General features: G+C 47.9%; 1 protein-coding gene across 1 annotated transcript; it reads left to right on the plus strand.

Annotated features, from left to right (window-relative positions):
* Nucleotides 1-403: 403 nt before the first annotated feature.
* Nucleotides 404-16,326, plus strand: IL36G (interleukin 36 gamma; the record flags this gene model as incomplete). The annotated part of the gene is made up of 5 exons (XM_081264572.1): nucleotides 404-437; nucleotides 862-969; nucleotides 1,890-2,029; nucleotides 4,189-4,320; nucleotides 16,114-16,326. The coding sequence occupies 5 exons, from the start codon at nucleotides 404-406 to the stop codon at nucleotides 16,324-16,326; spliced, it is 627 nt and encodes a 208-aa protein (XP_081120698.1).
* Between the last annotated feature and the right edge of the window lie 1,091 nt (nucleotides 16,327-17,417).

A 17,417-nucleotide genomic window follows, 5' to 3' on the forward strand; every position in this document is an offset into this window, starting at 1 on the left:
CAGGGCTCACTGCCTGTCCTTGGGGAGTTTGTGAGCAGAATGGCCCTGGCATGGGGCTCCCCTTGTCCCTAGAAATGGAAGCCAGTGAGCTGGAAGGATCTCCAGGAGGAGACACCAGCATCAGGGCCTGTGGGAGTTCAAGGTCAAGGGTCATGTCGGGAGGGAGGGAAGGTTGTTGGCCGGGTCGCTGGGTGGAGGGAGATGCTGCCAGCTCCCCTCCCTGAGGCGGCTGTGAACTCTTGTCCCGGAAGGTGGCCCATCTGACCAGAGCCATCTCAGGTCAGGCAGTCAGCTCCCAGTGGAGAACGAGCGTCTGAGGTACCAGTGTCCTGGGGAGGTCCTGTGGTTGTCTCCTGAGGTCACTGTCACTGTCCCCACAGGGCCTGGCTGACACAACGCCACCATGATGGACCCCGAGAGACAAGTTTATGGGACAGGTGAGTTGGGATGGGGTGCTTGAGGCCCAGACCACTAGCAATCACCTCTGTATCCTCCAGACACCCCAACATTTCTGTCCCTCCCTGTGTGTGGCCCTTACCACATGGCCCTTCCTGCCACTGGGGCCAGGGGATTCTGGAGGCAGGGGACCACTGCTCATCAGTGCTGGGTTGGCCCCAGCCAACCAAGCAGCAGCCGCCCAGAGTGACCAGGTCTTGACACCAGGTACTGGGGCTGCTCTCCTCACCAGAGCCCACAGCTCTGCTGGCAAGGCTGGGAGGTGAGTCACGTGAGTGTGGCCTGTTTTGGGGTGTAACCCCTGGTCCTCCTTACGGAAGTCCGGACTGGGCGGTCTTTCTTTTAGAGTCAAGAAAGCAGCCTTTGTTTTCACGTTCCTTCATTGATTTTCCCCCTTCCCAACAGCAGCACTTAGGCCTCAGACTTGGGAGGTGTCTGATCGGGATCAGCAGGTGTGGATCCTGCAGGGAGAGACTCTGGTGATGGTTCCACGGAGCAGCAATGTGACTCCGGGTGAGTGGTCCATTGTGCTGACCTGCCCCTCACCCCATGGCCTTTTGTCAAAGTGTGAGGACAGACGGCCCATAGCCCAGGAGGGTGACTGTATTTAATGACATGTGTTCTGAAAGAGCCAGAGGAGAGGGCTCGACTGCTGTCACCACAAAGAAATGATAAATGTACCAGGAGGGATATACTCATCACCCAATCACATCACTACTGCATACTGTGCACATGTATGGAGTCGTCATATGGCACCCCATAAATATGTGCAATTAGTATGTGTCCAAAGTGTGGCTTTCAGTGGGCTCATCTGGAAGAGGCAGGACTTCATACCGGTCTGGCAAGAAAAGCCAGAGAGGTTTGTTTTAGACTAAAGAAAGCAAGGTGCCGAGCCCCTAGGGCTTGGGAGAGCCACCTTCAGGGATCTGAGGTAGCTGATCTGTCCTGTGCAAGAGGAGTACTGTACTGTGTGGCCTCAAGTGTCTTAAAGGGACTAAGTGGGGACATCCACAGGAAGGCAAATTTCAGCACCGCCTGAGACAGAGCTTGCTAGTGGACAAAGTTCTCTGAGAATCAGAGGAGTGGCCTGGGGTAGGAGATGGCCATCTCCAGATGTTCAAGTGCAGGTGTCCCAATCTCAAGGGCAGGGTTGGCCATCTGAGTCTCGTTTGCTCCAGCTTCTAGGTTAGGGACTGCCACATGGGATGAGTGGGTGGTGAATGACGGGCAAAGGACGGGTGCAGTGGTTGACAAATGGTGGCTCTGGTGTGGCCGACCACCATTTCCTAAGCGTATTGGTTCCTAGCTCCTGGTGGGTCTTCCAGCCCCACGGGAAGCACCCAACGCTGCTCAGTCGGGAAGAATTGTAAGAACCGTTCATTTTCCCAAACTTCAAATGGAAACCGATGCCTGTCCTCTGCTTGTCTTTACAGCCACTGTCACTATCCTCCCATGCAAGTACCCTGAGTCCCTCGAGCAGGGCCGAGGGGTTCCCATCTACTTGGGCACCCAGGATCCAGACATGTGTCTGTTTTGTGAGGAGGTGGACCGATGGCCCAGGCTGTGGCTGAAGGTGAGGGGCGGACAGAAATGACAGTTTAAACAGCCAATGTTTCTTCATGAGAATTTTACTGTGTAAAAGGTTCTAATTTTAGAATCAAAACAGAAGTTCCCATTCTCTTGAGCGTATTGATTCCTAGCTCCTGAGTTTTACGTGTGCGACAGCACTTCCTGTAGTGTCTCCACCCCTTCTCCTTGAGGATCCCTCTTCAATCTCCAATGTTCTCTGTATTTCCCAAGTGTCCTCTTTCTCCTCTTGGACCTCCTGTCTACCCATCCTTGGGAAGCACATTCCACAGTGTGACACAATGAGGAAGTCACCCGAGGATGCTTTCCTCTGATGTCCCTGTCAACTGGTGACACGTGCTGTACTTTTAAAGATGATAGTAATGAAAGTAGGGGTGCTGATGAGAACCGGGGCACAGACTGAGCGAGGCTGGCGGGGCACAGGGAGCAGGCAGCTGCTGGAGGGGCACCTGAGCTGGCACCCTGGAGGGGCTGTTGCCCGGTCCTAAGCAGGCGGAGAGGTGGACGTCCTGAACCCGGGCTGCGGGTGATGTGCGGATGCCCTGAGCCCTGGCTATGGGGTGATGAATTCCGTCATCTCAGTGAGCAGGGAGCTGATGGGGGGGAGGAGGAGGTATGGTCTAAAATGAGAAGGTGTCTTCCATTTGTAAAGTAGCAGATCCCTGCTGAGCAGGATGCCGGGCATTGCCACATATTGAGGACCAGTGATACACAGGCCTGGTGATTCTCGAGGGGTCCCTCGGCTAAGTTTAGCTGGTGATATGTTAATGAGGAAAGAGACCCAGGAACGAGCTGACCGTGGGAGAGGGTGGGATTCGAGTTACTCTGGCGAGGATGTTCAGTGAGCTCTCCCTAGGAGCAGGCCTCGGAGCTGACACCTGAGTCCCAGGGAGTAGCCCGCCGGGCAGGTGTGGGGGCAGAGGGTCCAGGCAGGGTACAACAGGACCCTGGGCGGGCACACCTCGGCGTCCCTGAGTGAAAGGCAGAAGGCAGGTGTAGCTGGAACAGATCCGCATTGGCGGAGAGGTCAGAGGTAGGGTAGTGAGGCAGGCGAGGGCCGGGTAGTTTAGACAGGCTTCCTGTGGATTTCATGGTAAGTACAACAAAACATCATGCAAGAAGTTTAAGTCAAAAGACACATGAGTTTATTTATTGTCCTTATTTCAGTTTAAAGCTTGCTCAGCTGCTTTGTGGAGAATGGCTGAGAGGGAATGGAGTAGATTCTAGGAGAACAGTTAGGAGGTCACCGTAATCATTCTGGCCAGAGGTGGCGGTGTCCTGGTCGGCAGTGTGGGCAGGGGTGGGGGGCACCAGAAGCAGCTCATTTTCGGGGTGTTTGGAAGTAGAGTCCACAGGCTGTGGTATAGATGTTGGGAGGGAGGTCAAAGGAGATATCAAGGTTGACTCCTAGGTATTTGGCCACCCAGAGAGTTGGCTGAATGATGGGAAGTCATTACCAGAGTAAAGGAATCCCATTGAGAACTCCCTACTCAGGGTGGAAGATGCTGGAATTCTGATCTATTCCTGGGTCTCTCTTGAGATCTTACACATGCATAATTTAATTAAAAAGCTTATTTTACCTAAATATTCAATAAATGCCCATAGAAACGTACACACATACGACATGATTTCTAAATACAATAGAGAAGGCGTTTTCTGATGGCTGTGTCTCCTTCGGGTGCAAGTTCTCTGATTTATTCGACCCCATATCTTTTGTGTGTGACCTTTCTCCTGTGCTCAGCTATTGACATGAGACACAATCCCGCAGCCTGGCTGTCCTTTGCTGGGACAGTTGCTTTTTTAGGTGCTGCTCTCACCACTGGGCTTTGGTAAATGAGGTCATTAGCCAACTTTGCAAATTTGCATCTTTGCCCCTCAGTCTCTTGTGCAAGAAGAGCTCCAACTCATCATCCAAGGGCGGCCACCGGTTCGCGGACCTGACCCTTGTTTCCTTGCTCTGGACTTGAGGGTGGGGTTGGGAAGGTGAGATTCCACCTGGAGACTCTGCTGCTCTTGGAAACTTACCTTTCCAGTCCTGCTCACAGGTGGGGAAGGCTTTCTTGAACTTTGAAATGTTTATTGGTTACTTGGAACATTTCAAGCAACTTCCTTTTCTCCTCTTGGCTGTTCTGCCCCACCTTTCAGGAGCAGAATATCTTGGATCTGTACAACCAGGTGGGGCCCGTGAGACCCTTCCTTTTTTACCACTCCCGGGATGGGAATACCTCCACCTTCGAGTCCGTGGCCTTCCCAGGCTGGCTCATCGCCTCCTCCCAGGTTGGCCAGCCCATCTTCCTCACTTCTGACCTGGGGACAACCAACAACACTAACTTCTATTTGAATTTAAAGGCTTGAACTCAGCCTGGAGGTGGCCGCTTGCTCAGAGGCCTTTGTCTTTCATTTTTTGAGCTCCCAGCAGGACTTTGTGTCACCTCAGGGCTGCTTCATGCCAGCGCCAGAGGTGAGCAAGCTGCTGTCATCAGCTCATTTTATGGAGGAAGAAGCGCTGACCTCGTGGCCACTGAAGAGCAGGCTGTGACTCAGAGCAGGCAGCTGGGGCTGAAGGCTCCTCTCTAGCAGAAGCTACCCAGCGTGTCACCTGAGAAGTGGTGCGTGGTGTCACGGTGTGTGAGACCATGGGAGGCCCTGCGAGGAGTGACACCCTCATTTTCAGGTGATTGGCCTGCTCCACGCCTGATTTTCACCCACTTGCTATAGCAGACGTTCTTGCATTGAGCAGCAGGAGAGCCAGGCTAACTTTCACTGAAAAACGGGATTCTTTGGACCTTTAGCAATGGGGAACCTTACAGAAGGATGAACACACCAGGAGAAGGGTTTTTGGACTCTGGGAGGAATGAACAGTGCTCCGGTGATTAGAACTGTCACATCGTGCTGAAGCACAAGGGCGGCTTTTTATTTTTTTTATTTTTTAATGGTCATTTCATGAAGTTGGACCCAAAGACACTGCCTGGTGCCTCAGGAACAACAGGGTATGGGGCAGAAGACACTGTCCCCCACTGAACACAGTGACTACAGTCAATAATTCATGTCAATAAACATGAATGTTTGGTGCTTAGGCTCTTTTAAAGGTTTTAAGATTCTTACCCAAACAACACACATCTGTGGTTAAAGGACCCGTCCGTCCTCCACCCCATCCTCAGCCCCGTCCTGCACGCACCCGGCAGCTTCGATTTGGCCACTTTTTCTGCCGTTTTTCTTCCATTTCAAGAATTAGCAGTTTTTGACACTCTCTTTCCTACCCGATGGATGGCATTTGCATCTCTACAAAAATTGCAAGTTCTTTATCTGTTTTCTACAAAGAAATAAATCCCAAGTGGCAAGACTGGTGTAGCCGCACTCACAGGTGTTGAGACGCCCTCAGAGGCGCCTGGGAGGTCAGGCCTTCTTTTTCAGGATTTGGATAATTTTTATGAATCTCTTCCTCTCCTTCAGCCTTTTCGTTTGTTGGGCGAGAGAAGGGAGGTACACAGAGTGCATGGGTTTGCTGAGGGGCACTGCATTTCATGGAACTGGAGGAATGGCATGCTCAAGGCTGGGTCTTTAGAGTGCTGTGTGCTGGAATTGGGGCGGGGGTTGTGAATCGTGAGAAATCAGCAACAGTGACCCCAGCAGGGCAACAGAGCCAAGTCTGAGCCTCCTCACTCCCTCCATTGGGTTGCCCTTAATTTGCAAATTTTCAGCAGATGATCCATCAAATGGAATCTCTGGCCTCCCAGACACCCTGATGGAATGATGTAATCAGTGGAATGTACTAATTGCACACTGTATTTCTAAATGCAACATAGCATCTGACTCCCCTGGGTGGTGCACTAAAACCCCAGGGACCCACACACCTCATAAAAACCCTCTTCTAGAAACTGGCATTTATCAACTTCAAGGTGGGCCTCAGAATTAACATTTTCCCCAGGACCACTAGGGAATACTGACTGATGGACCAAACTTGGGAAATACTTTCCTGGGTTATCCCAGTGGAATTTCATGGGCAAAAAGACTTCGATTAATCATGCTTGGGATCATCTGTGTGCTTCAACAGAAATAAAGAGATACTTACATATACGTCTTGCTCATTTTGTTGGTATTTACTTCTCTAAGGATTTCTTCCCCTCTTGAGTGATTGAAAAGTGAATTGAACAAAATGACTCAAATGAAAAAGCCATCAAGTAAAATTTCATAACATTCCAAAGCTAGAAAGAACCCAAGCTTCCATGAACAGTGAATGGATAAATCAGTAGTGTGTATTCAATGTTGCTTAACAACAAAAGGAAATTGATTACTCATAGAGATTCAACCAGATGAATGTAAAAAATATTGAAGATGCCAGACGCAAAGGATATCTACTATATATTTACTTCTAAAAAGTTCAAGAATGGGCAGCATTCATCTTTGATGATAAAAATCGGATGTGGTTGTGTTGTGAAGGGAGGAGGCAGAAGATTCTAAAAGCTGCCACTGAGATGACCCTGGTCACATCCAAGCCAACTAGAAACCACGTGGCTCAGCTTTCCTCGATAGCAGCACAGAAAGCCCCAAGTCATAGGAGCAATGCTTCCCAGTTGGTGAAGGGAAATAAATAATTTCTAGCAAACAATTCTGTCGATTAAGTATGAGTGGAGTAAACCTGTTTTCACGATTTGTTTTCATACACTTTACTCGAGAAGCTGCTGGAGAATGAGCTCTGCCCATTTATGAAGTTTAAGCTAAGAAAAGCAAAAGAGAAATAATGTGGACTCCTGCAGCCGGGACTCCCTCCATGGAGACGCTGGGGGCCTGCATCCTGAGGGCACCGGGACACCCCCAGGCAGCCAGGCAGTGCGGTGCTGTTGGAGGGTCCAGGGCAAGTGGCTAGGCTGGCGGCAGGCCCCGTGTGTTAGGAAGAATTTGACGGGGGTGGGGGATGTGGGGGATGATGAATTCTGTAGAAAAGCAAGTGCAAATTAAGAACAACAAAGACTAGATGGTTCTTCATTCCAGAGAAACATTAGATCATGCAGAAGAGGAAGTAGAGTCCCAGCCTACCATGTGGCCCAACCATTGCAATAATAATATAAACTCTGTAAGGTTATTCTATACCTAGAAGACCCTAAAAGTTCCACCAGAAAACTTTTGGAACTGTTAAATGAATTCAGCAAAGTAGCAGAATATAAAATCAACACCTGGAGGCTGGGGTTGTGGTTCAGTGGTAGTGCACGTGCCTAGCATGCCCGAGGCACTGGGTTTGATTCTCAGTACCACATAAAAATAAATAGAATAAAGGTCCATCAACAACTAAAAATATTTAAAAAATCAACGCCCATAAATCAAATGCAATTCTGCATATCAGTGACAAATCCTCAGAAAGGGAAATGAGGAAAATTACCCTATCTACAATAGCCTCAAAAAACAAAAAAACAAAAAAACAAAACAACCTTGGGAATCAACTTAACGAAAGTGGTGAAAGATCTGTATGATGAAAATTACAGAACCCTAAAGAAAGAAATCAGAGAAGACCTTAGAAGATGGAAAATTCTACCTTGCTCTTGGATAGGCAGAATTAACATTATCAAAATGACTGTACTAACAAAAGCACTATCATATTTAATGCAATTTCAATCAAAATCCCAATGACATTCCTCATAGAAATAGAAAAAGCAGTCATGAAATTCACCTGGAAAAATAAGAGACCCAGAATAGCTAAAGCAATCTTTAGCAGGAAGGGTGAAGCAGGTAGCATCACTATACCAGACCTCAAACTATACTACAGAGCAATAGTAATAAGAACAGCATGATATTAGCACCAAAACAGGCTGGTAGGCCAATGGTACAGAATAGAGGATACAGAGACTAACCCAAAAAATTACAATTATCTCATACTAGACAAAGGTGCCAAAAACATGCATTGGAGAAAAGATAGATCTTCAACAAATGGTGCTGGGAAAACTGGAAATCCATATGCAACAAAATGAAATTAAATCCCTATCTCTCACCATGCACAAAACTCAATTCAAAATGGATCAAGGACCTAGGAATTAAATAAGAGACTCCGCATCTAATAGAAAAAAAAGTAGGCCCTAATCTTCATCATGTGGGATTAGGCCCCAACTTCCTTAATAAGACTCTTGTGGGACAAGAATTAAAATCAAGAATCAATAAATGGAATGGACTCAGACTAAAAAGTTTCTTAGCAAAAGAAACAAACTGTGAGGTGAATAGAGAGCCTACATCTTGGGAGCAAATCTTTACCCCTCACACATCAATCAGATAGAGCACTAATCACTAGGATATATAAATAACTCAAAAAGCTAAACACCAAAAATAAAAATAACAAAATCAATAAATGGGCCAAGGACCTGAACAGAAACTTCTCAGAAGATAATATACAATCAATCAACAAATATATGAAAAAATGTTCATCATCACTAGCAATTAGAAAAATGCAAATCAAAACTACTCTAAGATATCATCTCACTCCAGTCAGAATGTCAACTGTTATAAAGACAGACAATAATAAGTGTTGGCGAGGATGTGGGGGAAAAGGTACATTCATACATTGCTGGTAGGACTGCAAATTGGTGCAGCTAATCTGGAAAGCAGTATGGAGATTTCTTGAAAAATTGGGAATGGAACCACCATTTGACCCAGCTATCCCTCTCCTTGGTCTATACCCAAAAGACTTAAAAACAGCATACTACAGGGACACAGCCACATCAATGTTTATAGCAGCACAATTCACAATTGCATGCAGCTTTTCAAAAAGTTGCAAGACTTGAATGAAGGAATGAGGTTATAATAAACACTCCATATGCAATAGCTATTATGTAATTTTTATTATTTTTAAGAAAATTCCGTAAGTTTAAGTTTCTTTAGGACCTGTGTTGTTTCTGTGGTTTAAAACATTGAGGAGGTATGAAGAAATATTTATAACAGTATACCTGGGGTCTGGATAAAAGGAGCTAACACGAATCATCCCCCAGACCAAGAAGCAGACCCAGGACCTTGGGGAGCCCTGTCTGCCTGTCTCCCCTCCTACACATTCTTCTAACTCCCTGCCGAGGAACTGCCAAACTGAGTTGGATGAGCCATTCCCTTGCAGTTAGTTGTGGTCCTACCTTCTGTGATAGTCTTATCACATGAGTATGTGTCCCGAAAATGAGTGTTGTTCAGTCTGCATGTGTGAGCACTTTAAATGAAATCACAGTATATATGCATTCATTCACCTCTTCTTCACGCTCCTGGGATTCATTCAGGTGACGTGTCCTGTCAGTTTGGGAGCTTTTCAGAGAAGATGCCAAGAGGAGTGTCCAGGAAGGACCAGGGAGGGACAGGGCAGGAAGGGAGGGTGCACTGGCACCAGTGACAGAGGAGTGAGAAGGAAGGAGGGTGGGAGGAAGAGCCCTGGACTGCAGCAGCTGTGACAGCCCCCAGGACGTCCCCAGTGGGCAACGGAGCCCCCAGCCACATCTGGCTACAGAGGCATTCCCGTTGGCAGGAATTCCTGGCACTGGACCCCCAGGTGCCCTCCCTCAGCCCCTGGCTGGGAGCAGCAAGCGGGAGAGGAGCCTCGGTGGGAGCCTGTGGCGGCCAAGACTGTGCAGTGGAGGCTGTCTTCCCGCTCTTCTCCTCATAGCAGCCCCCACCTCCTCTCCAGTACTGGGAAGCCCCCACCTCCTCTCCAGAACCAGGGATTGAACCCAGGGCACTCTGCCGTGAGCTACATCTCCAGCCCTTGATTAACATTTGATTTTGAAACAGGGTCTTACTAAGTTCCTGACGCTGGTCTTGAACTTGTGATCCTCCTGCCTCCCGAGTGGCTGCACCCATTTCTCCAGCTGAGCCCAGGGCTTGCTCCCATCCTCTCCCTTCTAAATCCCCTCCCCCCATCCTCAGCTGTCAGGTGGCAGGCTTTAGTGACTTTCCTGGTAATGCAGTCAAAACCTTAGTTCTTGAGGATCATAGCTATTTGGTATCATATCCATCTGCTGAGAGTTGCTACACATGTCCATTCAGGTTACGTAAAGGGAGTGGGACACCAAGAGGTGACATGGTTTTCACAATGGTGGCACCACATCCACCGTGCCCTCAATGTGAAAGCAGCTCTGCTGCCTCCTCATTTGGCATCCTGCAGGATGGCATTCCAGCCTCCCAGGGCACTGGCACCTACCTGGACCTCGGGCGTACCTCAGGAGCCCATCCAATGGGCTGTCAAGTTGGATGCTTCGGGACTGACCAGTGGGCCCAGGCAAGTAGTAGAGCAGGCTCATGCAGGCCTGAGGTAGCCAATGGCTACATTTTTAGGATTTTGGTCGAGTCTGTTGGTAGTTTGAAATCACCCATGCTGGAAGTATTCACACTGTGGAAATTGCCAATCACCACACATCGGGGCTTTGTTTTGGTTTGCTTTCTGGAAAGCCAGTTATTATAGATTCTCTGGCATTCCACAGACTGGAGTCAACAGCCACACGGCTCTTCCTTCCCTGGAGGGTGAGTTCCTTGGACACATGCTGTGTTGTTTGGGAGCCCCCTGGTTGGAAGTTATATGGGATTCATGGTCCATGAATTGAGACAGTGGCGAGTCTCAGGAGGCAGGAAATGTCAGCCCACACCCAGAATATGAATCCATTTCTGTGAGCATAAGTTGCTCTCCTTCTTAGAAGGAAGTGGCTTGGTAGAGCCAGCTGCTTCCACAGGGTTAGCTGGCCTCCTGGAGGACTGCTGCCATATTGGGGGCCAGCACTGGCCTCTGCTGCCAGCAGGTGAGTCATCCTTGGTGAGTGGGCGTGTATTCCATTAGACCCACGAGCAGCCCCACCCCCACCACCATCGCTCATGCTACCAGTTCCGGGACAGCTGAAGACCACTTCAGCTGTGCCTTCAGTGGCCTTCCAGTGCCCCACCAGGAGGGCCTGATGTTTGGCTGACATCAACCAGCAGTCATCTTGTCAGCTTGAGCTTTCCTGCGAGAGTTAGCATAGGATATGGGTTCGCACTGTGTGCTCACTCCCTTATGTCCATCCACGTGCTCTATGCCATCTTGTCTTTCAGGCTCCTGACAAGCTGGCACTGTCTGGGAACCTGTATGCATTTCCCCCTTGGGCCACTTTATTTCCATACCAAGTGAATGACCAGTGGCACTACTTGTAGATTTGCCCATTAAAGATATTTCCATTTCATGGTCTTTCAAGGCCACCCCAACTAGCCTGTGTGGCTGTGATGCAGATGCTATTAACTTCTGGCTGACATCCCCACATTGAAGTGACCTGCATTTAGACCAGGTTTGGGCTTTCTCACCTCTTTCAGCTGGAAGTGTGGCACAATGTGACCATAGGTTGAAGCTGAGGAAGGACACTGGTGCAACGTGGTGGGTGAGGTGGGCATCTGGGCTAATTGCTAATGCTTCACATACATGCCCTCCCTGCAAGGCTCAGTTCTGGAGGCTTCCTTCTTACTTTGTAAGTTGATGGTTTGAAAGGACTCATCATAATGGACAATTCCAATAATTTCTTGGTTCCTTATTATGCACGTGTTCTGTCACCACCAGGGCCCAGAAGTCGATCAAGAACTATTTCTCAAAAAATGTACACTTTTCTGCTATAGAGAATTCTTTGCTGGAAACATATTCATAGTTATTTCCTTAAGTCATCCTCTGCTCATGATGAATTTTGAGTTTCTGAGAACAACTTGACTTACCTTTAATCTGGAAAGAAATTTTGCAGAGTATGGAATGCAGCATTATAAGGTATTATCTGTCGTCTCCTGGTTTCCACTATTATAGTGGAGAAGTTAGCTACCAGTCTTCTGCTTCCTTGAAGGAAAGATCTTTTTACTTTTTGCCACTTCTACTATTTAAGTTTTGTCTTTGGTCCTATAGAAATTTTATTCTGATGAGTTTATATGCACATTTCTTTTTATTATTGTACTTGGGATTTTTTTTTTAGTGTTTCTTGAACTTGTAGCTTGGCATCTTGTAGCTTGGGTTTTAGGATGTGTCAGCCATTCTCTTTTCAAATAGTGATTCTGTCCCATTTGTCTTTTCTCCTATGACTCGAATCAATGTTCCAAACCTTCTTACTTAGTTCTCCAAATCCTCTCCACATTCTTTTACATTTTCCTGCATTCCTCTGTCTGGGATGCAATATGTGTTTCTTCTCATTTACTTTCCAATTTACTAACTCTCTTCTGTGTGCTGCTGAATACAGTTATTTACTTTATTGATTTTTTGTATTTATAGAAATGCTCCTTGGCTTTTTCAGTCTGTCACTTTGCAAGTTTTTCTATTCAGAAAAAAACCTGTATGTTTGCCATTTGTTTCTTAAACGTGGTTAGGGTAGTAGTTTTAAGCTCAGTGCATAATCATTACAAACTCTGAAGATTGTGTGGGTATGCATCTGTTGTTTCCTTTTGTTTGTTTCTTTTCCTTTCTCCCTCTTTGGTTCTCTTTCTTATGATCTTGTTTGCTTGTATGCCTGGTAATCTTCAACTACTTGTGACTGGTGCCCTTTAAAATCTGAGTGTTTCTGCCTTCCTCTAAAGAGGCTTTCTTTTGGCTTTTGATGGAATAAGTTTGGATCACATTAAACCAAATAAAATTTGAGTTCCTGACTCAATGAACTTGTGAGTCCTGAGGTGAAAATCCCTGTGAGGGTGTGTCTACAGCCACAGCTTTCCAGTGATAGCTTCTTTGAATCTTTCCCCTTTGTTCTGTGCTGGGACAGCCCACTCCACAGTTCCCAGAACCCTGGAGAAAGGCAAAGGCGGGTCCAGATCTTGTGAGCTGTCACTGTCCCAGTTCAGGCACACCCTGAGCCTTGACCTCTTTCTTGTGCTGGTGTGACTACATTACTGAGCATGAGTGTGTGCAGAACATACAGCAGTTTTGATGCTCCTTTGTTTCAGATCACGATTTCTTAGGTCTGGGTTGGGGCCTGAGATTTTGCATTTCTGACATGCTTCCAGATGATGCCAATGCTTCACCCACAGATCACATTTTGAGTCTTGAGGATGTGCACAATTGTGAAGGCTGCAAATCCTAATTCTGAACATGTCTTTCTAATACAAGCCTCTTTCTTTTGCACCCTGAATACTATGTTAGTTTGGGTTGCTCCCAAGGCAGACTCTGGGTGTGGGGATCTCATTTGGGAGATGATCTCGGGAATGTCAATAAAGGGAATGCTAATAGTTACCATCATGGGTAACTGGTCCTGGGATCCCCATGGGCTGTCTGAGGAGCTCTCATATTGTCCAACCAGAGGACGGAGAGGCTGGGATATTTATCCACTAGTCCCTTCACCTATTGTCAGAAGTTGTCCATGCACCAGTAGACTGGTGCTGGGACCCACCAGAAAGGTTGGGAGACATCAACAGCATTGTCTCAGCTTCTCATTGGGGAAGACCTGATGTCAGGCATTGCAGGCTCAGAGCACTGGGGCACCTGGCAGCCTGGCTCCCTTCCCCTGTAACAACATAGTGACCAGGAGTCCACTGAGGGGGACAAGCCCCAGGAGCTGGCCTTGCTGAGGGTGAGGCTCCTTTGGTGGAGAAGCGGCATGCATGGTAGCTTTGAGAAGCTGGAAGAGGGCCCACTGAGGTCGGCATTTGCCTGGTCTGAGATCGTCAGAAGATGAAGTGACCGTGGTCTAGGGCTGGCTAGCAGCTGTAGAGGTCTTAGGAGACCTATGCAACCTTGCAACCTTGCACCTGCTGGTGGATCCTGCTGTCAGGAATAACGTGGCTGCATGTCATTTGACATCACAAGAGGATAGTGATCTGCCCTGGGACAGTCCCATCATGTTCTTTTCCTCAAAGCCAGTTTCTGTGACACTATTTCCTGGTTGTTGGTCTTAAAGTCTCCTCCTTTTGTAGAAGGCTTGGATAAGTCATGACTATGCTACAATTGATATTTATTAGTATAAATACTAAGCAAATCCCAGGACACCAGGAACTAGTGATTACCTAACCTGCCATGTAGTTCTGGCTCTAATGAGGCAGAACCTTCTTCCTTCCCTGGGTGGATAAAAGACCTGACCCTGGTGAAGCACCCGAGTGCAACAGAAGCCACAACTCACAAAGGCAGGGATACAGGGTCCTGCATAAGCAGGGTACAATGATAGCCAGCCCCTGGGAAATCTGCTGACCTCTGCTTTCCTCTTGCTTCTGTCCTGTTAGGTGGAGCAGGAGTCGTAGGTGTGACTGCTTCTGCTGAATCCAGGAAGCTAAGGAAGCCTGGTGCTTTCTGAGAGCACAGATTTTGACTGGGGTCTCTGTTGGGCAGCCCTCCAACCCTGGGTCACACTGTAGCTTGGGACTGACTCAGTCAGCACACAAACAGTTCTGGAGCTCAGCAGTTCTGAAGCAACACCACCATAATGGCCAAAGGTAAAGATCTTCACCGAAAGGCAAGGGCTTGGAAAGGGGGCACCCTGAACTCTCTGCTGCACACATTTGCATTTTGACTTTCTCTTCAGCATTAGCCTCAAAAGTACCGTCCAGGAGGTATGTTCAGGATCTCAACCACCGCGCGTGGGTTCTTCAGGACCAGACCCTCATGATAGTCCCAAGGAAGGAACGGATGGTTTCAAGTGAGTAGCCAAGGCCTGGTGCAGGCAGCCCCTTTGGCCAGTGCTGCTGTGGACAGCCTTGCATTTCAGTGTTGGTATGGTTTCTGGGTCTCCAGAGAGAAGGCCCCCTGTGGGCAATGATGGACAGAGGGTGGTCCTGGGGTTGTCTGGGACTACAGGAACGAGTCCAGGCAGGCTGAAGGGAGAGGGTGGAAGACCTTCTCTGTGAAACTGCAAAGAGTTAGACCAAAGAGTGGGATCTACCAGAAGGTTCAATTTTGAATCCACCAGAGGCTGACTTTTATAAGGGAAGGAATTCCTCAGGGACAAGGGGGTGGCGAGGAACAGGGTGGCCACTCTGTAAGAGCTGGTCAGGCGATTGCAGCCTCTGCTGCTTTCAGCCTCTGCACAGAGAGGCCATCTATGGAAGGGGCGATGGATTCACACTTTTTGCATTGTTCCCAGTCACCGTCACCTTGATGCCATGCAGACACCTGGAGACCCTTGAGAAGGACAGAGGGAAACCCATGTACCTAGGACTGTTGGAGCCCAATTGCTGCCTGTTTTGTAAAAAGGATGGGGAGCAACCAGTGTTGCAGCTTGAGGTAAGGCCAGCAAGCAAGGGTCTACCGTTGCCCGACAGGGAGAAGATGCCCACCTATCTTTCAAGGTGCTCATTTGCAGGAGCCTGTGATTTTAGAATCTTTCAGAAGACAGTTCACTATTCTTATGCATGTTTATTTTTGGTTCTTTTGGGGTTGCCAAAGGTATTGCGTGTATTGTGAAAGGATAAGAAATAAATGGTAGTGGTGTTTTGAATCCATTCGCTAAAATCACTCATTCTACAAAAGTGATTTAGCAGGGGGAGGGCTGAGCCTGGAGCTGGTTGCATTCCATGCTTTTGTGATGACGTCAGGGTATATCCTGGTATTGCATGTGTCTAAAAAGAATTTTTGGAAAAGGATTTTGACAAGGAGAAAGGCTCTTAAAGTGGTTCCTGACTCCAACACACACACACACACACACACACACACACACACACACACACATTCTCTCTCTCTCTCTCTTTCACTGAGTAAAATCACCAAGGACATTTTTAGCCAACCTATCACAAAGGGCATGACTTGATTAAAAAATTTTTTTGAAATTGTTTGCCATTTTAAGTAAACAAAGATAGGTCTCTAAAACAAATATTTCAATAATTGTGATTTTTCCCATTATTTTAAAAAAGTACCAGACACTCAATTCAATGATAAGATATGAAACAGTGGTTGTAAAGTTAGGGATGATTTTGTCCCCTGGCTTCTGGGAAGAGCTCAGAAACAGTGATGGCCAGGCCAGTCCCCGGGATCTGCATGATCCTCATTCCCTGGTGTGAAACCAAGCTCTCCAGGCCTGCGTTAGAGACTGGGGATGCAAACATAGTTGGACAATGCAATTATAGAAATACCTATCTGCAAGGAACATGGGACAGTTCCAGAGGTGACATTTCTCCCGGGGCCCTCTTCTTACTCTTCAGGAAAGAAGCATAATAGATCTGCATGCCTTCCGTGAGCCTGTGAAGCCCTTTCTCTTCTACCACAGTGAGACCGGCAGGACCTCGTCCTTCGAGTCTGTGGCCTTCCCTGGCTGGTTCATTGCCGCCTGCTCCAAAGGAGACTGTCCACTCTTTATGACCCAGGAACTGGGAAAAACCTACATCACCGACTTTGAGTTGATTAGACAGAATTGAGGTCAGCCTGGGGCTTGGGTTGATTTCCCCAGTCTAGCTCTAAAGTGCTTCTGACACGAACATTGTCACACCAACCCCTTCAAGAAGGAGAGGTAGAGTTGCCACTACTGGGCCCAGTTTTCAAGGATGGAAATCAGGTTGAAGGGAAGAGAGACAGTACAACCTCAGCCTGGGGTAGGAAGAGAGAATCAAAGGTTGGGTTTTCCATCCAAGGATTTCTGGCTGCGCCCCCCAATACATCCATGCAATGACCTAGGTTGCTTGGAAAATGACCAGGGGAAATCGAGGCCTTTGCCACAGCCATACAGCTGATACACCAAGAGAATAAATAAAGTTCTTCTTAACGTACTTGCTAGTGATGCTCCAACCACGAAATGAGGATGGAACTCTTTTGCCTTAAATTCCAGGTCTCTGGATTCTCTGATACGTTGCTCTATGGCATTGTTTCAAGACCTTTTGGATCCCGACAGGAAGAAGCAACTATGGAAGTTTCCACAAAGAGGAGAGAGCAGAAGGAAGCCGAGCCCTCGTGGGCTTGGCTTCCCCGCCGTGAAGTCTGTATTCTGGTTTGGTGTCTGTAAAGTCCTCACCTGAAGTCTCATCGCTCCACCTCACCAGGAGTTAAACTTGTGGAATAAAGTCTTTTCACTCAGGTGCTATGTTGCGAGTGGACACGTTAATGGAGTAGCTGGTTGTGACATTGATTCCTTGCCTCACAGGGTGCTTTAGCCGCTATGGTAGGCTCACACGAAGTCTCTTGTGGCAGTCAGGGACCAGCGAGATGGTTGGAGAGGGTGATAAGTTCATAAGCCGGCTTCTCCTGGGTCCCACACTGGGTGGCTGGGACAGCCAGGCTCCACCCATAGAATCATACTCTATATCTCTGTGCACGGTGGGGTACACAGCCACCGGAAACTGCCCTCTCTGCCCTGGCAAGGGTGTCTGGGAGCCTCCCATGGGCTTTTTCTGTGAATTTACAAGCCACAAACAAATAGGGCTGTCCCTCCTTGTGAGGTGTTTATTAGGATGAAGCCCTGTCCTTTCCCGTGTCTTTTTAAACACACAGTTTCTTCTTATAGAATATCACTTGA

The sequence above is a fragment of the Spermophilus citellus genome (assembly GCF_964194105.1).
Source record: "Spermophilus citellus genome assembly, chromosome: 13".
In the NCBI taxonomy this organism is placed as follows: Eukaryota; Metazoa; Chordata; class Mammalia; order Rodentia; family Sciuridae; genus Spermophilus; species Spermophilus citellus.